This window comes from Mus musculus, chromosome 13, assembly GCF_000001635.26.
Source record: "Mus musculus strain C57BL/6J chromosome 13, GRCm38.p6 C57BL/6J".
In the NCBI taxonomy this organism is placed as follows: domain Eukaryota; kingdom Metazoa; phylum Chordata; class Mammalia; order Rodentia; family Muridae; genus Mus; species Mus musculus.
Window position 1 is genome coordinate 56,522,156 of NC_000079.6, and position 26,404 is coordinate 56,548,559.

Below are 26,404 nucleotides of genomic sequence, written 5' to 3' on the forward strand. Positions count from 1 at the left end.
AACAGAGCGGCTGGGGGCGGGGCGAGGCTACCTAGAGTCAGAGGCTCTAGAGGTGGAGCTTTTATCAGTGGGCGGGGCGCGGGCGTGCGTCAGGGTCTACCTCTCGGTGAACCCCGAACTTAAACTTAGCGTTTGGGGGCGGGGCAGAATTGACGGGGGCGGGGCATCTTTAAGAGGCAGCCACTTCCGGGGGCGAGGCTGGGGGCGGAGCGAGACTCCCGGGGGCGGGGATTCGAGAGGCTGAACACTAGCACACTGGGGCAAGGCTTCCTGGAGGGGTGTGGCGCGGGCGTGGCGCAGGCGGGGCCTGGCCTGTGATGCCCATTTAGTCTCTCACTGTCCGCGGCTTTATGCGGCGCTGGAGCCCGCCCACCTGAGAAGGTAGCTGCTGGCGTTCGTCACGCAGAGTTCTGCGCTTGACCGGCGGGCCTGCCTGGGGCTGGCTGCCCTCAGGAGCGCGTTCGGAGGTAACATTTGTGGCGCAGCACTAGGGAGCTGGCGGGGCGGGGCGAGCCGAACCGCAGGAACCCCCAGAGCTGCCTGGCCGTGGAGGCAGGAGCGAGACCTAGTCTGCTCGGAACCGAGCGTGCGGAGCCCAGCCATCCCCCCAGTCCCCGGGGGCTTTTCAGCTCTCTCACCGCTTTCAGCTAGGGTCCGGTCGACCCCAAGCCCTGTTTCTCAGGACAGTTAGGATGTAAGATAAATTGCACCGAGCAGTTTTAGGGCGGTACATTTTCAATGCCATCTGTATTCATTTTTACACTTTAAACTCTGCCCCGGGTTGGCGTCCTCTTTCTGGTCCAGTCTGGTTGCCTGGATATGGGGCAGGCTGCTCGGTGCTCATCTAGGGATGGTCTAGGTTGAGTTCTGTTCGCCTCTCTGCCATCCTCGCCTCTCAAATGGTGTTTTCAATCCAAGTGCATTTTACAAACGAGTCTTCAGATGATGCACTTAAAAATGAGATCTATCTATTCAAAAAATTGAAGTTTACTTTGTAAGTAAATATATCTTAATACCACAGAGAAGCTTGAGCTATGCCAACTTATACAGCTAATAAACCAGTACACGTAATTATGAACTACTTCAAATTTCATGATATCTCTTCATAGATATTAAGTAAAATGTGAATTTTTAGAGTGCTTTTCTGCCTGATATGTAGCCTTAGTATAGCTTCCAGTGTAACTTCTAGAGAGTGTTGTGATATTTCTACAAACTAGTTTTCATATGGGCAAAAAAACTGTTCTATTATTAATAACCTACTAATAAAATCACTTAATGTATATAACGACTTACAGATAACCTAAGCATAAAATGATTATATGCCCAAATGATGGTTTTGTGGGTTTTTTCCAAGACTGGAAGTGAAGTCAGATGGGTGTCGGTGATTACCCCATGGCAGTGTCATTTCATTGGCTCAGCAGTAACTGTAACTTGGAAGCCACCTTCAGGTAAGAAAGCCTTGAAGTGGTCCATTGCAGGGCAGTGGTGGTGCATGCCTTTAATCCCAGCACTCGGGAGGCAGAGGCAGGCAGATTTCTGAGTTAGAGGCCAACCTGGTCTACAGAGTGAGTTCCAGGCCAGCCAGGGCTACACAGAGAAACCCTGTCTCAAAGAACCAAAAACAAACAAACAAGAAGCGATCCATTTCCTTAACATGAAAAGAAATCAGGCTTTTTAAATAAATGCCCCCATATATTTAAGATAGAATTTTTATATAAACAGATCTAAAAAAAATTAAATGGGAATGCAATATGACCAAGTGGTGGTCCATATTCATAAATAATTTAATGTGATTCATATTATGTAAATAATGAACACATGGTCAAAAAGTACTTCTAAAGAATAAAATCAATTTATCTTACATTCTAAAACTACTACTTCAGTGTGCTATATGAAGTTTGTAATTGAGAGGGTAGTTAATGCTTTAATAATTTATGTAAGGAGAAAATTAACATGCATTTGGACTAAATTATTGGTATCAATATAACATCTTTAAGAGATTTACGTGCTTGTATTGGTACTTTGCCTGCATCTTTGTCTGTGTACAACGTGTGTGCCTGGTGCATGTGTGGGTGCTGGGAATGAAACCTGGGTCCTCTGTAAGAGCAGCAAGTGCTCCTAACCACTGAACCATCTTTCAGCTCCTAATAACACGGATGGTTAGCTAAACTGGCAATGTAATGAGTTGAGTACATTGAGCAATTCTTGTTATAGACAACCAATTTAATACATAACACAGTCCCTGTGTAGAGACCTATAAGATAGTTACACAAAACCTGGCATTTGGACAAAGTCTTTAGTTGTCTTTACTGCTTTTCTAGCAAGCTTTTATACCAGGGATAGCTTCTCTAGATTTAGTAAAATTTAAACTATTTGTAGTCTACTAAGTGAAACAGTTATAAACATACTGTATGGATGTCTTCTGTCTCTGAGTTTAGAATCCAGCCTCTGCTCCTTTACTATACATATACATACACATACATATATACACACACATGCACATACGTACACATATATACACAGATACATATGCACACATACACACATATACATATATGAACATATACACAGATACATATACACATAGACATACACAGTCATACATATGCACACATGTACACACATACAACACATGCATACATACACATATGTACACATATACACAGATACATAAACACACATACATACATATACATATACATACACATACATATACACACATATGCACATACATACACATATATACACAGATACATATACACACATACACACAGATACATATACACATAGATATACACAGTCATACATATGCACACATGTACACACATACAACACATACATACATACACATATGTACACACATACATATACTCACATATACACATATATACACAGATACATAAACACACATACATATACACACATATGCACATACATACACATATATACACAGATACATATACACACATGTATACAGATACATATACACATAGATATACACAGTCATACATATGCACACATGTACACACATACAATACATACATATACATATGTATACACTACATATACTCACATGCATACATATATACACAGATACATATACACACATACACACATATACATGCACACATATACACACACATATATACACACATACATATATACACATATACATATATGAACACATACACATAGATATACACAGTCATACATATGCACACATATACACACATAGAACACACACACACAAACACACAGATGTACACACACATACACATGTGCATAGCAGTAAAGAGTACATCTGTAGGCTGTGCTCTGAATTGTTGCCTTGCATTGCATGACAGGCTCTAAGTTACCCGTTACTGTTCAGTGACACAGGGATGCTCGCAGTGACTCTTCCTTTGATGCTTGAGATGCTGGTTGGCAAGGGTTGTGTTTTCCACTGAACTTTCCAAGCACTCAAAGTGACTTTTGATATTTTTTCAGTGATTTTATAGGTCAGTCCTGCTTCTGGGACCCAACTTTATGTTGTGGTTAAGAAATGTTTCACGTCACTCAGACTGAACCACAAGACAGATGTACTTATGTTGTAGATAAATATTTCAGTAGCTTTGAAGGTATGTTCAGTTCTGACACTGCATTTGTATTTATGTTCCTTGATTGATGGGCAAAGGGAGGGTTAAGTTGTGAATCAGGGTTAAGTTCTGAACTATTTTCACCTTTATGAAGCATCTCAGATAATTGTATATGTAATATTTTTGTGTATTTAATATTTGTATTCTTCCACAAATCAATGAGAAGATCAAAGACAAATTTATATATATATATATATATACATATATAATATATACATATACAATATATATATATTGGCATGTGTGGTCTTCAGAGTGTTAGATACTTTGTAGTATGCCCAGTAGTTAACACCTGGAGAGGCTTTCTGGGGGAGAATAATGACCATTCTTACATTCTTTATTAGTGACCACAGAGGCTCAGATATGAAAATACAACCACTCTGTCCTGGCTATGTCCACACTTCCCAGAATTCTTACGCCCAAGCTGTCACCTGAAATTCATCACCAGTCATGTGGTTTTCTGTTAGAGTTGAGGCTTGGCTTATTAACTCTGCAGCATTTCTTGCATATGCGCTGTACACACCAAGTGGTCTAATCCTCATGGCAGCTTTATGTGTGCTCTGATCCCTGCTTCACAGATGAGGAGCCAGGGTTAGAGTCGCTTAGGGTTAGTCCGTGGCGCGGCTGAGACGTTTCCCGACTTTCAGTGCTTATACTTGAGTTGTACTGTCTCCCAGATTTCCCGAGGGGTTAACAGAGTTTCAGGGTGGTGTTTCCTTTGGAGGATGCAGTAAGGATCAGCATCTGACCATGGGGAAAACACAACACAGGGAATTTGCTACTTTGGATGCTTTCTCTTAGAGGTCGCCCCAGCCACATCTCCCCCTCACAAACACAGCCATGTGCAGTTCTCCTTTGTTCTCTCATGAAGCTTGCTCAACTTCAGTGGGATCATTACCATTCGTTCAGCCACTGATCCCCGTTTTGAGGGCAGGCTTGCGCTTACCTCTGTCCTTCGTAGTAGCACAGAGTAGCACCAATCAATGCGTGGAATGTAAGATGACTGCTAGAATTGTGTCTATTGGGTTACTTTCCTTTCCGATTTTATTTTATACAATTAGAGTACAAATGCTTTGTGGGAAAGCGAAAAAGGAAACAAACAGACATTTTTCTGGTACTTACAGAATGAAGAGGAATAATTTCTCTGCCGTGAATAAGGTTGTCCAGTCGTCACCAGTAGTGAAACAGCCCAAACGTGGGCTCTGCTCTTCCCTCCGCCAGACCCATGCGCTCTCTGTCCTTCTGGACTGGGGGACTTTACCTCACCATGTCATATTACAGATCTTTCAGTACCTTCCTTTAATAGATCGAGCCCGGGCTTCGTCCGTGTGCAGGAGATGGAATGAAGTATTCCACATCCCTGATCTTTGGAGGAAGTTTGAGTTTGAGCTGAACCAATCAGCAACTTCTTATTTCAAGTCCACTCATCCCGACCTCATTCAACAGATCATCAAAAAGCACGCTGCACATCTTCAGTATGTCAGCTTTAAGGTACAGAGCAGCTTCCGTTGACATGTGTTTACGTTGCCGAGTTTTCTGTGTTTGGATCCTGGCTTTCAAGCACTTGGTAAATCTCCAGGATTTGTATCCCACCTTGTCTCTCTCTCTCTCTCTCTCTTTTTTTCTCTAGTTATTGCACAGACTGAAATAAAAAAGCTGTAATTGAATGACATAAAATTCAGTTTCTCACTGGGCTGTTATTAATTCCCAGAAAATTATAAAGGGCTGAAGGTATGAAGAACTACCGAGTTGTGTTGTCAGCTCTGTTTTTCCTTTTGTGAGCTCAGACATTTTATATCAGAATAATCGTTCATACTGATGAAAGGGATGAACAGAACTCGGTTGCTGGATTCCATGAAGTAATTGCATTTCCAGTAGTTCTGATAAAATGCCTTCAGGATATTTAGATTTAAAATTGTCCTTGTAGGTTGATAGCAGTACTGAGTCGGCAGAAGCCGCCTGTGATATCCTTTCTCAGCTGGTAAATTGTTCTATCCAGACCTTGGGATTGATTTCAACAGCCAAACCAAGTTTCATGAATGTGCCCAAGGTAAGAGTGCTGTTGTCCTTGAGAGATATGCTAAACTTCTTTCTAAATGATGTTTGTGTCCACGCATGTGTAAGTGAACGTATGTGTACATGTATGTGACTGTCCGACAGCCCTATGTGTCACACCCAGAAACCCTGTCACCCTCCTCTAAGACTTGACTTTCTCATTGGCTTGGAGTTAACTGATTAGGCTACAGCGGCTGGCCAGCTAGCCCCAGGGTCTGCCTCTCAGTTAACATGTGATACTGGATGAGCAATGAGGAAAGACGGAGTTGCTGAAAAATGACCAGCATTGTCTGATGCAGAGACCGCTGTCTCACTTAGGCCTCACCTGTGTGTCACCAGTTCTTCTCCGACAGCTCACACTCTCTCCTCCTCCTGTCTTAGTTGCTTGTCCTGTGGCTGTGAGAAAATAACCTGTCAAAAGCAATGTAAGGGAGAAAGGGCCTACCCTGGGGGTCCAGAAGTATAGTTCATCACGGTCAGGAAGTCAGGGCAGCAGGAGCTCGAAGCATCTGCTCGCAAGGCGTCCATTTTCAGGCAGCAGAGGATGCTCCATGCTGCTGTTCAGTTCCCATCCCCCTTCACAGTCCAGGAGTCCAGCCAGGGAACTGTGTTACCCATGGTCAGTGAGTGTTCTCACCTCAGTTAACACGGTCAGGCAATCCCCGGGGCAGCGAGATGGCTCAGTGGGTAAGGACGCTTCCCGCCAAGCCGAAGAACCTGAGTTTGATTCCCAGAACCCATCTGATGGCAAGACCAGACAGAGAACCAGCTTCTGCAATGGTGACCTTTGACCTCCACGTGTGGGCAAAAGCATGTGAACATGTGTAAACATACACAAATAAATGAATAAGTAAATACATACATAATGCATGTGTATAATACATAATACATGCATACATACATACATACATACATACATACATACAATGATCCCCAAAGGCTCCAAGGCAATTCAAGGTCCTGTCAGGTTGATAACACATGCTAACCATCACATGCAGGACATTTTGTTGTCTTTCCATCATTCATTAGTACTCAGTGCCATCTTAAATGATGAATTTAGCCCATTTATTGTCTTCTTCTCACACTCCAACTTTGAAGGATGAGAGTCTCTCCTTTTTTTTTTTTTAAATCACCATAAACCCAGGTTAAAATAGTATTTGTTTTTATAAAAGCATTTCATTATGGAGGTAATGAAGTTGATAAAAACCAACCCATGGGAACCTCCCACAGTAGACAGGGATAACTACATCTTCTCTCCTATAAACTGGGTCATGGCTTTTATGGCCAGGCTTTCTGCCAGCCTGTTATCTTTTTAAGAGATATGCTGGAAAAAAAAAACTGGGTCATTTGGGGATTTAGAATTCTATAAGTAATCAGATAACAAGTTACCCGTGCTAACTAGGTACTTCCTTATTTATAAACCACAGCGTCAGGTTGGCCTGATGTCAGTGTTCCTCAAAATAAAACAGCTAATTCAGAGCTGATTAAAGAGGGGAAAAAGATCAACTTTATAGTTCTTGAAAAGGCGTTACAGTTCTATAATAATTTAGGAGGTCTTTAGTCCTCTACTATGTGGAAAACCGTTTTTAATTAGTGTGAGTCAACATATTTACACGTTTATAAACCAGCGTGTTCATCCTAACAGGGCTGGTAGAACCTCTAATACAGCCAAAATTGATTTTGTGGAAGGAAAAAGGACCTTTCCTTGGATTTTGTTTCCACACTTTCTGATTTTGTCAGAAATAGCAAATCTGAAAATGGGATTCTGCCAATCTTGAGGGCAAATCATTAATAAGCTTTATTTTTCGATAACTTCAAAAACATGTAACTAGTTCCATTTACATTGTTTAAATCTGCTAGAAAAGAAACGTAAGACTATAGCTCTTCATTCATTCTTTGGACAAATATTTATTGACTACTATGTGCCAGACACTGTCGTAGGTCTGAAGATACGGAAGTGAGTGAGAGAGGGGAAATGTATTTCTCCTGGCAAGGGGTCAGAAAAGCCCAGAGAAGACGTCGTCTGGGTTTTGAGACCTCAGCAGCTCTGCCTCAGCTCCTCAGCTCCTCAGCTCCTCAGCTCCTCAGCTGCCGTGGGAAGGCCAGCACTGACAATGCAGAAAGGGAAGCACATGGCTGCGTGCCGTGCAGACTTGCTCTGTGAGCATTAAAGTCTGTGCCATGCAGTTCTTAGGGCATGCAGTATAATGCTTCAGATTATTTACAACCCTTTCAAAATGTAAAAAAAAAAAAAAGAAAAGAAAAGAAAAAACAAACAACCAACCCAACCAAAAAAACCAACCTTATCCTTCACTCATGAAACAGAGAAGCAGACTCTTCATTGGGCTTGTCTGGTGGTCCATAATTAGCTAATTCCCATGCTAGAAAATAAGTAAAGACTCTCAACACTGGACATCACAGTCACTCAGTTGACATAGCTGCGGCATCCTTTACAGGATACTGGGGACTCTTCCTTCCTTAGCATCCCATTTCCTGTTGTGCTCTGGAACTTTTTGATATAGGAATATGATATGCACATTAAGATATCCACACCACAAACAAATTAGTTCCCTCTCACCAGGAGTCAAGTATTAATTTTGCATATGTAATAGACAAATAGGTTTAAAAATGGAAATCACATATGAGAGGCCTTTGTCAGAGTTCAACACCACTAGCATTCCTCTGACATTCGATAAGTATGTTCACTTGAACCACTCTCACTCAACATTAAGTATGAAGCCTTGGCTAGAGCACTAAAATAAGAGAAATGAATAAAAGGGAGGCAGAGAGGAAAGAAAGAACAAGAGGAATAAGTAAAAGAAAGGTAGGATAGGAAGAATACAAATTATTCCTACTTGCGGACAGAAGGATCTTCTATCCTTCAAAGATCCCAGAGAGTTCAGAGAACTCTCAAACTTCAGCAAAGAAACAAGATATAAAATCACCACATAAAAGCTGCAGCCTTTCTGTTTATTAGTAATGAAACTGTCAAGAAAGAATAATTCAAGAAAAAAATAATACCATATATAATACCCCCCCCCAAAAGGCCCTGAAATCTCAGAGTTAAACTTAACCAGGGAGCAAGGCAGTGAAAGGTCTCTTCAATGAAAACCTTAAGACAGTGAAAAAAGCAATTTAAGAAGATACCAGAAGATGGGAAACCTCATGACAGAATTAATAGTGTAAGAAGTAGCTACGGTAGCCAGAGTGATTTACAGATTCAACAGGGTCTCCATCAAAATTGGATCGACATTCACAGAAATAGAAATAAACAATTCTGTGATTCATATGGAAGCTCAAAGAAACCCTCATTGTCCAAACAGTTATAGTCAGAAAGAGCAATGAAATTGCAGAAATTACTTGGAGCTATCATAATGCAGACAGATAAGTCAGTGTTACTGAACATAAGACCTGAAACTGGAGCTCAGATGGCTACAGCCAGCTGGTTTTCTATGAATGTCAAATACACACACTGGGAAAATATAGCAGAGCCTCGTCAGCAAATGTTGGTCGGAAAACTGGACCTCCACAGGTAGAAGAATGGAACGAGATTCCTGTCTCTTACCTGTACAGAAATCATTAGGATAGACTGTAAGACTTAGAACCGAGCTCAAATATCTACATCCACGTCATCCCCTACAGAAGGCGAGAACATACATCAAAGAGGCACCATAGCATCCAGTTATGCTCGGCGGGAAAGTACCTCGGGTATAGTCTAAGGCACCTACACAACATGCATGCGTAGCCATGTCTACTGTTCCCAGTAGCTAGGAAGCAGAACCAGGCTAGTTGTCCATCAATGGGCGGATGAATGAAGGGCATACGTGAACTATATACATGGTAGAATATTTTTTTTGTCTGGAAGGCTTGTGAAGTCATGGTATTTGCAGGAAAATATATGGAAGTGGAGGTCGTTATGTTAACAAAACAGACCAGACTCAGGAAAACAAATATGACATGTTTTACCTCATATGAAGACTCTGACTCTCCCCTCTCCCCAACTCCCCCTCCCCCTCTCTGTGTGTGTATGCTTGAGATCATGGAACTAGAAGGGACTCATGAAAGAGAGGGAAGGGGGGAGAGAGGCAAATGGAAGAATATACAGGACAAGAGAGCAGGAGTGGTGTTTGAAGGGATCAGGGCCTCAGAGACAGGTAAGTTGGGAGGGTAGAGAATGGCAGACAGAAGGGCATGACCAAGAACAAAGTATACAGATATATGTGCACGAAATTGCCATAACGAAACCCACTCTCTGCTCAACTTGAAATCTTATATAAAAAGGTGATAGAAGTGTCTTCTACTGGCTAGTGATGCCATGACAACCTAATAAAGTCATCGTTTTTACTGAGTTTTTTAGCATTTAGCAAACTGTTTTTTTAAAGCCACTGGATCGAAACTGAATTTTAAATAATGTTTTCATAACCTTTTCCCCTTATCGCCACACAAGTCTCACTTTGTGTCGGCACTTACGGTCGTGTTTGTCAACTCAAAATCGTTATCATCGATTAAAATTGAGGACACGCCAGTGGATGACCCTTCCCTGAAGATTCTTGTGGCTAACAACAGTGACACCCTTCGACTCCTCAAAATGAGTAGCTGTCCTCACGTTTCATCTGATGGTAGGCTGTATTTTTTTATATCAATTGATTGAGAGCTTTTGTTATAGTAGTAGTAGATTGCTTATTGAAAAGCACATGCCTTTGAAATGTAATTTATTTATTTTACTCAAAAGCAATCTTAATCTTCAAATTAGAAGTAAGGTGCATCTTCAGAAAGTGTTTTTCCCTTCCCCTTGTGTTAATCTTTTCTAAATTAGTGATCTCTATTTGACACTTTCACGCACGTATATCATATATTATCTTCTTTTGGTCCTCCCCTGCCTGAGTCCCTTCTTCTTCCCAGCCAGCTCCCCTTCTAATTCATTTCCTCTCCATTTTTTTCTTACCCACTGAGTTTAATGGGATTACTTTCATGAGCCTGGGTTGAGACTATTTATTGGTGGATGGGCAGTTTACCAGTGGCAATACCACTGAAGAAATTCTCCTTCCCCCAGCCTAGTCAACAAAAAGAGATGCTCAGAAAGGGATGGGACCCATGATGATATGTTGATGGGTAACCTTAGCTGCTGTGAGCTCCAGACTGCAAAAAAAGTCATGTCCAGAGGACAGCATTCCGCAGAATATTTCCCTATCCCATTTTTTTTTTTTTTTTTTTTTTTTTTTTTTTTTGGTTTTCCGAGACAGGGTTTCTCTGTGTAGCCCTGGATATCCTGGAACTCACTCTGTAGACCAGGCTGGCCTTGAACAGAAATCTGCCTGCCTCTGCCTCCCGAGTGCTGGGATTAAAGGCATGTGCCACCATGCCCAGCTCTTGCATTCTTTCCACCTGCCTCTTCTGCAGTCTTTCCCTAGTCTTTAGATACTCTGTTTAGGGTTGAACACTCCAAAGTCACTTATATGCTCAATTCCTTTACCAGCTAAAGTCTCTGCAGTAACTGCTGTCCACTACAAAATGGGGTGTCTCTGATCAGGGCTACACAGCACTAACCCATGAGTGTAGGATAAATATTTAGATGTCAGTTTGATGGGCATAGCAAGCCTGTTCAGCAGAATGACAGTAGACACATCCATGCTAGATCCCTACCAACCATCAGCTTTTAAACAGGTTACAGCACCAAGCATCCGTTCTTTTCTGTGGAGGAGGCCGCAGATTTGATTAAAAAGTGGTTGGTTATTTCCATAAGGGTCATGCCACTATGGTATCAGCGGGCACTTTTTGCCTAGTGGAGGTTGCAGCACGCAGGATTCATAGCTGGGTAAGACTGTTGACCCCGCCCAGCACCTCAAGCCTTTGTAGCACGTGGAAGCTTTATGAAAGATACCTTGCCGGATATTGCATCTCTGTTTCAGCGTGGTTTGTCTGCATCCTGCCGCCAGAGCACGTGCTCCAGCCTCCGGGGTCTCCTTCGCTTTCTCTCTCGAATGTTTTGAAGTTTTCATGGATGTTGTTTTTGCTTCCCTGGTTTGGTTCATTCCAGGGTGTGCATGGGGCAAGGGCAATTGTGAACGTGTTGCGAACGTGATTTCTTCCTCTGCACATTGGTTACTGGTATGTAGGAAAGGGGATTGACTTCTGTTTGTTCGCTTTGTACCCTGCCACTTTCTGTCGCCGTTCATCAGCTCTGGAGGTTTCTGGTAGAGTTGTGTGGAGAAGCATGCCATCTGCCGGGACTTTCCCTCCATCCCTGTTGTCTTGATCGGGGAATCTATCTGTTGCTGTGAGAAAACGCAGTGACCAGAAACTTGGAGAAGAAAGGGTTTCCTTTATCTTCCAGCTTGGAGTCCGTATCCAGAGACATCATGGCAGGAACTCAAGGCAGGAACCCGGAGACAGGAAAGGATACAGAGGTCACAGAGGAGCAAGGAATGCTGGTTAATGGCTGGCTTCCTGTGGCCTGCTCAGCCTACATTTTATACACCCCACGACCACCTACCCAGCATGGCTCCACCCACAATAGGCTTGGCATTCCAACATAAATCACTAATTAAGAAGATTTACCTCAGGCATACTCACAGGTCTGTCTGATGGGGGTATTTTCTCAGTTGAGATTACCTCTCCCCACATGACTCCTGTTTGAGTCAAATGTGCCACGAAACTTCTAGCATGCTCATTTATATTCCTTTATTTGCATCTCTTTCTAATGTTGTACGGTTTCTATTCCGACAGCAAGAGAGGAGAAAGTGAGCAGCCTTGCTCTGTTCCTCGTGTTAGTCAGAACGACTTGGCGTTTTCCCATTCCTATAAAGTCAGCTATAGGTTCATCATATGCAGCCTTCATTCTGTTGAGATACATTTCTTTGGTTGCCAGTTTCTTCAAGACTTTTATCATGAAGTGTAGCTCTTATTTGCTACATGGTGGGTTCTCTTTTCCCCACCCTTTATCCCCCCCCCTTTTTAACTCCTAATAGTAAATAAGAGAGAAAGAAAGAGATCCTTGAATCTACTTTTTTCTTCTTTTGTTTCTTATTTGAGCAACAATATTAACAAACTACAACCAACCTCCCCCCCCATTTCCAAAGACCAACAATGGTCCTGCCTCTCGGGGTCCTCGTATTTATACACCCCCTGAAAAAGTTCCCAGAATTCCAGACATCATACAGTTGCAGAAACTATCAGCAGCTGGCAAAAACACACCTCTGCTAGAGCATGAGGCAAATCACAGTCAGCTGCTGCAGACAGTCTGAAGCAGCCCCGGGATCCCTCATGTCCCCATGCCTGGTTCTTGTCACTGCAATGGAGGAATGGGGCATTTTGTCAAAACCCCTTTCCAACTTGTTTGAGACAGGGCATCTTGCTTGCCACAGTGTACACCAGGTCAGGTGGCCCAGGGGCTTCTGGGACATTCCTCATCTCTGCGGTCCATCTAGGAGTCCTAGAATGGCAGACACATGGCCACATCCAACCTCACACGGTCTGGGGTCCTCTTGGCAGCACAGCAAACTCATTAACCCCTGAGGTTTGCAGGTATTTGGTTGAGAATTTTGGCATCCGTGTTCATCAGGAAGGTGGGTCTGTAGTTTCTTTTTTCTTTTCTAGTTAAGTTTAAATTAACACTTCAAAGGAGTGGGTCTTCTCACATAGACACGTGGCTATTATTCTTTGTGCCTGTTTGCCTGCCTCCTCCCTTGGCCCCCTCCCTCCACCTCCCACCCCTCTGCTTTCATGTCACCGGTACCCCTCCTCTCTCTCCTGTTTTCCCCACGTCTTTCTTCCTTTTCCTAGCCCTCTCTCATGCTACATAGATTTTTTTTTCTTCAGCTATCCGAAGCTAAGGTCATCTGGGAAACGGGAACTTCAGTTGAGAAAACACCTGTGGGCTGGAGAGATGGCTCAGCAGTTAAGAGCACTGACTGCTCTTCTAGGGGTCCTGACTTCAATTCCCCCAGCAACCACATGGTGGCTCACAACTATCTGTAATGGGATCCGATGCCCTCTTCTGGTGTGTCTGAAGATAGTTATGGTGTATTCATATACATAAAATAAATAAATCTGACACACACACCCAGAGAGAGAGAGAGAGAGAAGAGAGAGAACACCTCCATCATATTGGCCCAAAGACAAGTCTGTGGGGCATTCCTTGATTAATAATTGATGTGGTTCTACTGCAGTGGCACCACCTCAGGGTGGGTGTCCCTGGGTGGAAAAGCAGACTGAGTGAGTCAGGGAAGCCAACTGATAAACAGCATCCTCTGGGTCCCTGCTGTGTCTTCCCTCAAGATGGACTGTTATCTAGAAGGAAACTGGGACACCTTTAGGACATGTGCTCTCTCTCTCTCTCTCTCTCTCTCTCTCTCTCTCTCTGTGAGTTTATAAACTCTGAGTGTGTTAGAAAGTGAAGTGTGAAATGTATCTTTCTGAATCTGTCTGATTACCTGTAACATGATTTCCGGGTTGATTCATTTTGTTGATTATGTCACAATATCATTCTCCCTTACGACTCAGTAAAAGTCACTGTTTGTGTGTGTGTGTGTGTGTTCCTCAGTTTCTTTTTTTTCCCATTTTTATTAGGTATTTAGCTCATTTACATTTCCAATGCTATACCAAAAGTCCCCCATACCCACCCTGTTCCTCAGTTTCTTTACCCATCCATCTGTGATGGACACCTAGGCTGTTTCCCTGTCTTGGCTGATAGGAGTGGTGTGTCAGTCCACATGGTTGCCCAAGTCTCTGGTATGCTGAGTTGGCCTTTTGGGTGGAGTGGCACCCCTTTGTATCCTCCCTTCCACAGCAGTGTATAAGGGTTTGGGGAAAACTTAAATTAACTTACACACAGAAAATGATATATTTTAGCAACCATTTTCTCAAACATCATTACTTATCCTTTGCGTAGTAAAATAACAGAAAATTTAAATTTACAAAGTCTGTTTTAGAATCCGTGCGATTCTTTGTGCATAAGGGTTTCCCCCAACTTCCCGCAGGGATCCTCTGTGTGGCGGACCACTGTCAGGGCCTCCGAGAGCTGGCCCTGAATTACTACATTCTGAGCGACGAAATTCTCCTTGCGCTCTCCAGCGAGACTCACGTGAACCTCGAACATCTCCGGATAGACGTTGTGAGTGAAAACCCGGGGCAGATCAAGTTCCATTCTATTAAGAAACGCAGCTGGGACGCACTGATCAAACACTCCCCGAGAGTGAACGTCGTCATGTACTTCTTCTTGTATGAAGAAGAGTTTGAGGCATTCTTCAAAGAGGAAACCCCCGTCACTCACCTTTATTTCGGACGTTCAGTAAGCAGAGCCATCCTGGGCCGGATAGGTCTTAACTGCCCGAGGCTGATCGAGTTAGTGGTGTGTGCCAATGGCCTTCTGCCCCTGGACAGTGAACTCATCCGTATTGCCAAGCATTGTAAAAATCTAACCTCCTTGGGCCTGAGTGAGTGTGAAGTCAGCTGCAGCGCATTTGTAGAGTTTGTGAGACTCTGTGGCAGAAGGCTCACCCAGCTGTCTATCATGGAGGAAGTTCTGGTCCCTGACGACAGGTACACCCCAGATGAAGTCCACACTGAAGTCTCTAAGCACCTGGGAAGAGTGTGGTTTCCGGATGTGATGCCCATCTGGTAACCAGCTACCAAAGATGCTGAATTTTCTGTTAGTAGGGTTAGCTATTGTCCGTGTTACACAAATGTAAATTTTGAGAGGAGCTGCTCAAGTAATTTAGGTTAAATATTTGCTGTTTGCAAGTTATCTTAATTGGTTGCTGCAGAATCATTTGAAAACAATATAACAAATTTGAACAGAGATCTTTGTCAGTAGGACACAGATACTGTGTGTATTAGATGTTTAATAGGGTAGACTACAGATGTCTAAGATGTGTATAGACTTCTCAACCTTTACAAGCCTATTTTAGCTTACTAAGTAAATTTACATTAAACTTATAACTAATATATAATTATTATGTATGGTATTAGATCCCTTTAAATGACATATTTTTATGTTACAACCTTATTATTTTAATTTTATCTGGTTCATTTGGGTACCAATACATGTTTTACAAAATACTGTTGAAAATCAAGGTACCATTATAGAGGAATACTTACAAAATATTTAGCATCTTGTGATTTCGTCGGTAAGCATCTTTGAATTCTAAAGTACTTAAATTTCATTTTTAGATTAATTTGGAGGGCAGTTGACATTATGTTAAGATTCAGTCATATTCATTTCATAACGATACAGCAAGATACTGGTTCTTACTGAAGTGCACAGTATGGGTACAGAGGTAAGTTTTGTGGGGGGGGGGGGTGGGAACCAGTGATTACTGGCCTGCTGCTGTTGATCTGGGGCTGCACCTTGTCCCTCGCACAGGTGGCCTGTCATTTAATTAGTAACACTGGTAGCATCCGTCACCAGCTTGTCTTCAGAATGAAGATCAGTCTTAACAGTTGCCTAGGCACTTGGCTTTGTTGCCAGCCACTGTGCCTACCCTTTGCCCACCTCCCACCTTCTCTGTTCCTCAACTGCCCTCTCTCTGAGCTTCCTCAGATCTTTCCCCTGAGGCACTTGCTACTGGATGTCATCCTTGAGGTCTTCCCAGCTCCCGGGTCAGACCCTTCGTTCACATCCCGAGTGTTTGCTCTCCTTTGTAGCACACACTGCTGTGCTGTGTCTGATCTGTCTCATTATGGTCTGTTTATTTCATTGTACTGTAAACTCTGCCGGTCCAAGATCGCTGTTATTTTTTTGTGTGTGTACAGTTACTACTAGAAGTCAGCTTTCACCGAAAAGAAATGTTCATTATTTTCCAGTTTTGAGTATTTTTCATCATAAAAATGTATCCTCACCTACTAAGCACTCAGGATTTATTGTAGTTTATAAATAGTTTGGAAAGCGGTCTGTCCTCACTCATACTCACTCGTGTGAGCTCTGTGAGCAGGCATCTCCCGTGCATGTGAGTGTTCCACATTCTTAGAACTGTGTGTAGCTATAGTGAAGTACTGGGTAAGAATAACAATCAAACCTTTCTCAAAGACAGAGTTCCCACCACTGCACATCAGAGTTCTCACATATCCTGTAAGATCCCAGAAAGGCATGCCATAGTTTAAAGCTTGAAACAGCACCACAGGCTTAAGAGAGATGGCTTAACTGCAAGGGAGCTGTGGTCAGGGCAAAGTGAATACCGAATTGGATAGGCCTGTGACCTCACTGGACAATGCTGTGCACACCTGCACAGAAAGGTGACCCAGTGCCATTGGTGCTTGCCCTAGAGGCTGAAGCAGCAGAGCAGGGATTAGAGAAGAGCCACCAAGAGGTGGTTCTCCCCACAGCCTGGTAGCACCAGAAAAGGAAGACCCTGGCCTCTCCAAGAAGATGAGCTGTTCTGCTCTAAGTAATTTTGAGTGGCCTCCCGTGGGAACCTCATGATGAATCACGGAGAACACAGAGCGATCTGAGTTCTGTAATTCATGTCCATTCCCACAGTTGGTTGCCTCCTAGGTTTGTGGAAGGAAGGACAGAGCATTTTAAAGACAGCTGAGAAGAACGCTAGAAAACGCAGTGTTAACCACCTGCCCCGGGGAAGCACAGCCTTGTCCTCTGGAAGCCTGGGCACTGCTGTACCTGGGAGCGGAGCGGAGGCTCTCATCAGATGAGCGACCATAAGTTTTTGTCACAGTAGGCCTATTTGCATGCCTGCTCGTGTTAAAGATATTTGTTTGTGTTTGTTGAGAAATTCTGGGAACTTCCCGGTAGTTTTGTGGGCAAAAGCAAGTGGAGAGAGTGGAGAGTCTGTACATCAGACTGAAGAAGACAAACGCAGGATCCTCCCTCCCTCCCCCCTTTTCTTCCTGTGGCCCTTGCATGATACGGGGAGATGAGTCAGGAGGGTGAGCCTGTTTTCAGGGCATTTGCATTGCTGTTGTGCCCCTGAGTGTGATAAATTTCCCCCTGACAGAAGTCATTCTGTGGGCCTAACCTCTTGAATTAGTGACTCACCTTGCTGTTCCATTAAATTCATTTTCTACAACTAACTAAAAGCATTTTCAAAATAAAATATTTTACTCATATTAACTTTCAGCTATCAAACCCAGCAATGTCTGGCACCACATCTTTGAGGTGTGTGTTATAGTAATTTTTATGAAGAAAATCAAGTTACATTGTACTTTCTCTTTTGAACTTGGTATCTGAACCCGAGAACCGCTCTGACATGGTGCACTAAGGGCGCTGTGTTCTAGGGCTTCCTAAGACGGATGGTCTTTGTCCAGACCTAGAATTTCTTTTTTTTTTCTTTCTTTTTTTTGATCACAGTCCCTTCCTTCCTTCCTTCCTTCCTTCCTTCCTTCCTTCCTTCCTTCCTTCCTTCCTTTCTTTTGTTTTTTTTTCTTTTTATTAGATATTTTCTTTATTTACATTTCAAATTTTATCTCCTTTCCTCATTTCCCCTCCAACCCCCCCCATCCCACCCTCCCTCCTCCCTCCCCCTGCCCACTAACCCACTCACACCTACTTCCCTGTCTTGGCATTCCTCTACACTGGGGCATCAAGCCTTTACAAGACCAAGGGCCTCTCCTCTCACTGATGTCGCACAAGGCCATCCTCTGCTACATATGGGGCTGAATGAAGCCTTGAGTCCCTCCTTGTGTTCTCTTTGATTAGTGGTTTAGTCCCTGGGAGTTCTGTGGGTACTGGTTAGTTCATACTGTTGTTCCTCCTATGGGGCTGTAAACTCCTTCAGCTCCTTGGATCCATTTCTATCAAAAGGGTGTGAATGGCAGGCAAAGGCAGATCTCCTGCTCTGCTCTGTGGGCATTCTCCTTCCCTATTCTGGGGAATCAGCTTGGTTTCCATGTATAACTGTGCTTTGCCTCCTAAGCACCGTTCCGGAATGTTGCTTAGCTGGCAAGCTGAGCTCAACTTCACTGTTCAGAGAATTCACAGCCCTTCCACGTGCCTTCAGAGCCTACATAGCACGCACTTCCATGTCTTCAGCAGGAATGCGATTCTTATCTACTGAAAGCAAATGTAATCTCTTGAAACAATCCTAACTTGTTGGACACCCGTGAGCAATACAGGAAGTCATTGGACTGGACAGTGATGGAAAAAAATATATATATACTTTAAAAATTCTTGATGTACTAGTCTTACATAGATATTGTGACTTGGTGGATAATGATACAGACCCACATATATATATATATATATATATATATATATATATATATGTGTGTGTGTGTGTGTGTGTGTGTATGTGTATATGTATATGTGTGTATGTGTATATGTATATGTACATGTATATATGTATATGTACATGTATATACATATACATACATACATACATACATACATACATATATGCATGAGTGTGTATGTGTGCTGACTGTGCAGTGGGTCCTTCCGTGCCTGGGAACCATCACTAGCTCTTGTAGCCACATGCAGGCATGTATGTGCAGCTGCTTATGTGACACAGTATTCATTCACAAGAAGTACTCATGAACACCCGTGCCTGCACATCTGCCACTGCAGTGGCTGAGCGTCACGTGTGGCTCTGCTCTCTCCCACCCTGAGGTATTCAGGCCATTATTTCCTTCCTTTCTTCCTTAATTTGATCTCCTCTCTGTGTTCTTGGAAATTATGCTGGTTTATCTGAATTGACCTTATAAAAAGAGCATCCTGCTTTGTGTGAATTTATTTTTCTTCAATCGCTGTATATCTCTATGATTTGTATACATTGTTATATTTAACGGCGCTCCATTCATTCTGAAGGCTGTGTAATTTTTGGCTCTGTAATTATGGCCTGGTCTTTAAAATCTGTCTCTGTTAAAGGGCACTTGGAGTATCCCTGGTTTTACCTTGACAAATAGTGTTTTCATGACTATTATTGTACATAGGAAAAAAATGGAGTCATTTCTCCAGTAATAAAAGTCTATTGATTGTCTTTCCTTTACCATATCTACAAGTTAGGATGGAGCCATTGTATATTTGAAAAGGACTTAAGCGGAGTTTCATGAGGGAGATTTCTAGATGATTGCTCCAGTGTAGTCATGTCTTATTGACCAACTTGAAGTCAGAGTTCATCTCTTCCTTTGCACGTTTATGTGCGTTTGTTTTCTCTTGCGTGCTTCCTATCAGCACCACTAAGAAAGAATGATATAGAATATATCATTGGGTAATGGTATACATGGTGGTATATGGAAGGAAGTTTTGGTGTGCATACGGTGTCACTGGACGAGGCCACCTGACTCAGCTCATGTGACACATTAGTTAAGGGTAGTTTCTTTTCCATCCTGACACTCCTGCCTGTATGCAGCCTCATTGCGATCCCGAATATGCCTCTTTAGGGAAGATGCCACCATTCACTTATAGGAACCTGTTACTCTTGCAGAGCAGGAAAGAGTGTGGATAGCAAGGCCAGCCAACCTTATCCCTGTGACAAGGTAAGAGCATTGGTGAGAATACATCACCCTAGCTAAGAACAGCCTCCTGTTTTGTCAGCTTGTGTTTATTACATGTGCTGTATGAGGCCTTGTGAGCAACTCTTCATTCTTGTGTCATGGAAGGCCCTTTAGGCTCTTTCTCACTGGGCAGAGAAGTGGCTGGTTCAGAGATCTCAGAAACACAGGACACATGAGAGGTCATTCATTTATCTCAGTCACCAGAACCTAAAAATCGAAAATGTCAAACTCCCTGGCCCTTGAGGTGGCAGGCCGACCAGAGCCCACCCGTCAGAGCGGTGATGACTTGGAATCAGGGTTGTGAGTGTTTACACAGATTTATGTTTCTGTTAGAATGCACGTTTCTTCGGGAGCAGGGCATGTCCCAGTTTCTGAGATGGCTTTGAATTTAGAAGATCTGGCCTTTGTCTCTGCTTACAGGTATGCTGTGGGGTCACTGGAGTCGCAGTTTTCAACGTGTACATGCGACTGGATGCCCGGGTAAACTTTCTGCAGGGGCAGCAAGGTGCCCAGCTTCTCCCCCTTTTTGATAGAACCTTTATACTTAATTGGCTTAATGTAGAAAATTTTGACACAAAAACCTAAAAGAAAAATGAAGAGATTATTTGGGCTTCTGTAGCCTTGAGTCAGAAATTTAAAACATGGGGCTAGGAATAAGTTCATTGGTATAGCACTTGCCTTGTAGGCCTGGGAATCTGGATTTTATCCCAATAACAAGTGAAGTCATTGAGAGTTGTAGTATGTGCCTGCAATCTCTGCCCTGGGGAGGTAGAGGAAGATGTCTTCCTGCTGATGCACTTTCCGGCCAGCCTGCCTAGCCTATTGACCAAATGTTGGGCCAATAAGATACCTTGTTCCAAACAGCCACTTTGGGAAACGGTATGGGCAGTATCTCCTACAGCTGAAAATACACACTAGGTATGACAGCACACTGATGAGCTCTGAGCATGCTGGCTACAGTGAAATCTGGAACCAGAGAAGCAGCCACAGGCAGGTGGGATGCCCTGGGACCACTTGAAGATGAACCCCAATACATGGATGCATTGATCAGCTGACCCAGTAGGCCCCTAGTCTGACTGCAGGAAAGAGTTATTTCAGCTCATGGGTAATTTGACTGAGAACAGCCCCTGTAGACTCATATATTTGAATGCCTGGTCTCCAGTTGGAACTGTTTGGAAAGAGTTAGGAGGCATGGCCTTGTCAGAAGAGGCATGTCCCAGGAAGTGGGCTTTTGGAAATTTCATAAGTCTGCTCTATTTCCAGTTAGCTCTCTCTCTGCCTTGTGATTGTTGTCTCAGTGTGTGTGTGTGTGTGTGTGTGTGTGTGTGTGTGTGATTGGCTTGAAGCTCACCCATTACGCTAGGCTGGTTGGTCAGCAAGTCCCAGGGGTCCTCTGCCTGGACCTCTCCAGTGCTGGGGTTAAAGGGCATACTGCCGTGTTGGGTTTTAGATGTGGGTTAAGGAGGCGCCACTCAGTTCTTGTGCTTGAGGGACACAGATTTTACAGAGCAGCCTCTCTCCCCAGCCTCATCTTGTAATTACATCTATGTCACTTCTGTGGCGGTGTGATGGTTAATCTTGGCTGTCCGTCTGACTGGAGTTAGAACCATTAGAAGACAGTCAAAAGGATTCCCACAGAGGTCTAACCAAGGAGAAAAGGCTCTTCCTAATATGAGCAGCCCCACGGGCACAGGGCTCAGACTGCAGAAAGGAGAAGGGAGGAGGAGCGTGGGGAGCGCCAGAATTAATCTCTGCTTCCCAACTGCAGATCCAATGCGAGCAGTCGCACCATGCTCCCACTGGCCTGGCCTTTCTGCCTGACAAGCTGTATTTTTATTTATTTATTTATTTATTTATTTATTTATTTATTTATTGTCACAGTAAAGGGAGGGGGGCGGCGTTCCAAGGGACAACTCATCACCAAGCCTTTGAGGGACCCCAAGCCTTTGAAGAGCTATTTCCTGACTGTTTTCTGTTGCTTAAATGTCAGCAGAAATTGGTGTCGTTAAACTGTGTCTCTTTCTAGCCAAAGCCAAGGTCAAGGTGACTAAGAGATAACAAAGTAATCAGATTCATCCAAACCTGACAGATCCTGTGACCCTAGGAAGGAATAGATGGGTGGCCTCCTAAAGCCTTCCTGGTTATCCTCACCTACTCACAGACACATGCACAAAGTTAAGTCGATAAATGTCAAAAATTGAAGGAAAAGAAAACCAAAATAGACAGCACCTGAGGAAAAACAGGCAAGGTTGTCCTGTGGCCTCCATATGCACTCATTGCATGCACATACATGCATGTCCTCTTGCACACAGGAACTTACACACACACACACACACACACACACACACACACACACACGTGCGCGCGCACAGTGCAGGAGGGACTGGCCATGCATAGCCCAGTGATAGAGCTAGTGTGCACACTACTCTAGCCTCTGACCTTAGCACTACCACAGGCACCAGAACATTCCTAGCAACTTTTTTCCTAAAACTGGAAGTTACTATAGTGTCCATCTAAAATGGAGTCCGTATAACACAAGAATGAACGTGGGCCTTTGGGGATTTTATGCTCAGCTCATTAGCCCACGTCCATGATCAGGAATGCTCTCCCCTTCTTAATAAGCTGTATTATTCATTGTAAAATCAAAAAGAGTGAGCACAGATGTAAGAACACGGGGCAGGGTAAATTTCTCAACCGTGACAGGTAATTTAAGGAACCTCATAGGAAATAGGGCAGACTGCTTCATTCTACCTATCTTTCCAGACAGGCCAGACTAACGTGCTGGTGGTTGGTGACTGTCCCTGCCAGCACAGGGGGTGTCTGGGAGGCTGGTCCTGTTCTGTCTTGTTGCCCAAATGTTAACAGCTCATGGAATTCCACTCTTGCACAATGGACAGTTTTGTTCACATATTGGATCTCAATAGAATTCAAATGAACAAAGCCAGTGCAGACCCTGGGGACCAGCCTTACCAAACAGAGGCATTCAGAAATAGTTTGCATTCAACTGCTGCAGAAGTTAGTGAATTGTGGGATTCTGGTAAATGGAGGTGTGTGTGTCTGTTGTGAATATCAGTTCTGCCCAGACAATCTTCTAAGCAAAAATACCTGGGCCACAGAAGGGGACAGCCAGGTCAGCTGTGGAGGTTGGTGATCTTTTTACATAGACAGGCTTTGGGGAAATATGAGGCACCTTCTGTTTTGTGCTTGGGTTGTCCTGTATGTTCTAGATCTTACTATCTTGGAAGAAACATGAAACTTCTGTGTTTGGAACCTGTATTAAATAACTAAGCCTCAGCACCTGGACCGTGTCCCAGATTGATACTCTTACCTCTTCCAGACAGTCGAATGCCATCATTGATGGCATTTTTGTTTCTATAGGGTTTCTCCTGGCCCACTATCTTCCCAGTGAATGGTGCATACACCACAGATCCATCCGAGCACAGGACGTCCACACCTGGGTGATGCCTTTGGGTTCTAGAATATAAATAAGTGCCATCAGAGGGGGTGTCCCAGGAAAAGGCATTGCCAGGATTGTGTTCTTGGTGCACAGCTCCCAGCCTTGGGCATCAAAACTTGAAGCAGCCAGAAGATGTTGCAGTGCACGGGATATTTTACTCTGTTTAGCCCAGTTTTAGTCTCTCTGTCCACATGCACTAATGATCATATTATAAAGATTGAATTATTTAAAAATCATATTTGATTTACAATAAGCCTTAGATAGTAAGAACAACAACAACAATAATGTTTAAGGTTTATAATAATATTATCATTATTATGTGGTATTTGGAAAACAACGTGTACAAATATATTTTTTGAATCTTGACTCCTTCGAGGCCTTTTATTTTTCATTGTTGGGAGTCAAACCCAGGGCCTGCTGGGTACTAGGCCAGGGCTGTACCACTGAGCCTAGTACCACTTCCTCTCAAAACCAATTTAAAAAGTTATCGATTTAGGGAACCCTAATGTATAGCAAATATCATGTGTTTTCCAAGTTTTTTTTTCCTCATAGCAAAAGTACTTATAAACTTCCTTTCAGGCTTGTCAAATCTCAACAATAATAATAACAACAACAGTAACATCAACAATAACAGCATCAACATCAATAACAATATCAATGACAACAACATCAACAATATAATAACATCAACAATACCAACAACATCAACAATAACAACAACACAACATCAACAACAATAACACAACATCAACAACAACAATAAGAACATCAATACCAACAATATCAATAACAACAAGAATAATAACAACTAACAACAATAACAACAACATTGCTTTGATTCCTTTCCCTTCTTTCTGGCTCTGTCTCCAGTGCAGACCCCATCCTTGAAGCAGAATTTTGGAAGTTGCTACAAATATAGTCATAGCTGCACACAGCATGGCTTCTGCCTGTCAGAGGGAGGTTACTGTGGGCTCTCTAGGAAACACAGGACTCAGACAATTCAAGAAGAGAGGAACCAACAACATGGCAGCTGTTTGTGGTCGTTCATACCTTTGAGCAGAGTACTGTCCACAGCCATAGCTGTCACACGTCCGGATCTCGTTGGAAGATTTGCTGGCACATATGTTAGCCCATGGTCCTGCTAGGGCTGCAGAGGAGAAATGTGAGTCGTGGGCAGCCTGTGTTTCTTCTGTATGTCTCTCCAGGACACTGGGGTCTAATCCCACCTCCTTTGGTTAGTTTTTCCTATGGATAGCTGATTCAGATATAAAACATAGTCCCCTGGCTATGTAATTCTGTGGGATATAAAATCCTTATTTATAAGTAGGAGCCTCCATTATATCACTGCTTGAAATTGTTCATGAATACAAGGTATATAGTGTGCTTTTCAATGTTCCTTTGTTTGCTACCAGATCTGTGGACCGCTATGGCTAAGCGAAAGAAAGGAGCTCAGCTTAAAAAACAGACAAACCGTAGGAAGCTGTGCAGGAACCTCAAAATGGTTTACAATCAGGTCTAAGAGTGGCATCCAAGCAAATGTTCAACTCACAAATGAGCCATACTCTGAACGTGCCCACTTCACGCAGCGTGAACTAAATCTTATTTTCGCAAACATAGAAGTGGATATTTGAGACAGGATCAAAAGTGACGAACCACAGTTAGCCTGAAGTGAGACCCAGAGGATGCTGGGACAGGAGCTGAGATGACTGTGTGAAGGTTCCGAAGAGTAAACACGGTCAGAGGCGCTGTCTCTCTCACTATATGCTGTGCAAACTTTTAAGTGCAGCTTACCCTTTACTCTCTTAAGTAATGTTAGTCGTATTGAATCCCTGAGTCCCAGAATTAATAGTCACAGGGGTACAGTTGACAGTTTTAGCCTCTCACTTTGAAGCAAAAGCAAGAGCCTGCTGATTTAATGATTGGTTTTCTTTAAAGCCATTTTACTCTTCACTAATATATATGCTGTGAAGATAAGCTACAGGATATGGCTATTAAGTGTATTCATTACTATAACTTCGAATGTGAGTCTTAGAGCCTTCTAATGTGGAGCTAAGCTTCAAATGAATGCTATGATCAGGTTATAGCCGTGCGGAACCAGCATTGTCCTGGCATCTGAGGAATCTCGTGGGGAGCTTTGTCTTGCCTGCTGGGAGCACCAAGGGGACTTTGCCTTCATCCCAAGCCAGCCTCTGCATCAGGAACTTCCCACATCTAAGTCTCACTTGAGACTTTCTTCATCTTCTAGGGGTTTTGGTGAGGAGAGGTGGGGCTGGGGGAGGTGTTAGTGATTAAGTTCCAGGCCAGGACTCAAGGCTTGTCTGGAAGTCTCCCTGCTCTGAGTTTACATTGCCTGAGTGAAGAATCAGAGCATCAGGAAGAGATGTCAGAAAAATCCACCTGCTCCATCCGCTACACCATCCCCACCTACTCCACCTTTACTTGTTAATACAGAATTTCATGTTGCATTCTGCTATGATTGACTTTTAAGTCTATGCCTGAAGTCAGGGGTAAATTGGGTACATAATTCCTAAGTTAGCCAGGATTCTAATGTCGTCCTTGTTGGACTTACCAGAGGAAAGCAAAGCAGCTGAAATGAGGATTGTTGTGGGAATCATCTAGGTTCTGCTTCTTGTTTCTTCCTCTAGTTAGACCTGCTCCATGCACACAGGGTCACCCCCGGAATGAGTGAATCTTCTCTGGTAATTTATGTCTCTCCGAGATCTAGTAAGAGACACAGAAAGCAAGATGAGTCGGGTTAAACTGTAACATTCCGTGGAGAGCTGTCTGATCCCACTGAGACCTCGGCCGGCCA

At 43.3% G+C, this 26,404-nt stretch overlaps 2 protein-coding genes across 8 annotated transcripts; one reads left to right on the forward strand and one right to left on the reverse strand.

The window, feature by feature from the left end:
* The first annotated feature begins 232 nt into the window (after nucleotides 1–232).
* On the forward strand, nucleotides 233–15,743 carry Fbxl21 (F-box and leucine-rich repeat protein 21). 6 transcript variants are annotated; one of them, XM_011244507.3, is made up of 7 exons: nucleotides 233–467; nucleotides 1,355–1,448; nucleotides 4,760–5,126; nucleotides 5,563–5,685; nucleotides 10,138–10,309; nucleotides 11,434–11,505; nucleotides 12,025–12,679. In XM_011244507.3, exons 2-6 carry the CDS (start codon nucleotides 1,372–1,374, stop codon nucleotides 11,499–11,501), a joined length of 807 nt encoding a protein of 268 aa, XP_011242809.1. In that variant the 5' UTR covers nucleotides 233–467; nucleotides 1,355–1,371; the 3' UTR covers nucleotides 11,502–11,505; nucleotides 12,025–12,679. The 6 variants fall into 6 exon arrangements, with proteins under 6 accessions (XP_011242809.1, XP_017170967.1, XP_011242808.1 ...); NM_178674.5 differs by lacking the exons at nucleotides 11,434–11,505; nucleotides 12,025–12,679 and adding exons at nucleotides 3,487–3,617; nucleotides 14,669–15,743 and having other exon boundaries at nucleotides 317–467; XM_017315478.2 differs by having other exon boundaries at nucleotides 11,434–12,679.
* On the reverse strand, nucleotides 7,579–26,404 carry Lect2 (leukocyte cell-derived chemotaxin 2). Of its 2 annotated transcripts, XM_011244489.3 has the most exons (5): nucleotides 26,162–26,404; nucleotides 24,643–24,739; nucleotides 23,464–23,609; nucleotides 7,993–8,071; nucleotides 7,579–7,798 (listed from the first exon to the last, which is right to left on the reverse strand). In XM_011244489.3, the coding sequence occupies exons 1-4, from the start codon at nucleotides 26,205–26,207 to the stop codon at nucleotides 8,001–8,003; spliced, it is 360 nt and encodes a 119-aa protein (XP_011242791.1). In that variant the 5' UTR covers nucleotides 26,208–26,404; the 3' UTR covers nucleotides 7,579–7,798; nucleotides 7,993–8,000. The 2 variants fall into 2 exon arrangements, with proteins under 2 accessions (XP_011242791.1, NP_034832.2); NM_010702.2 differs by lacking the exons at nucleotides 7,579–7,798; nucleotides 7,993–8,071 and adding an exon at nucleotides 20,305–20,716 and having other exon boundaries at nucleotides 26,162–26,383.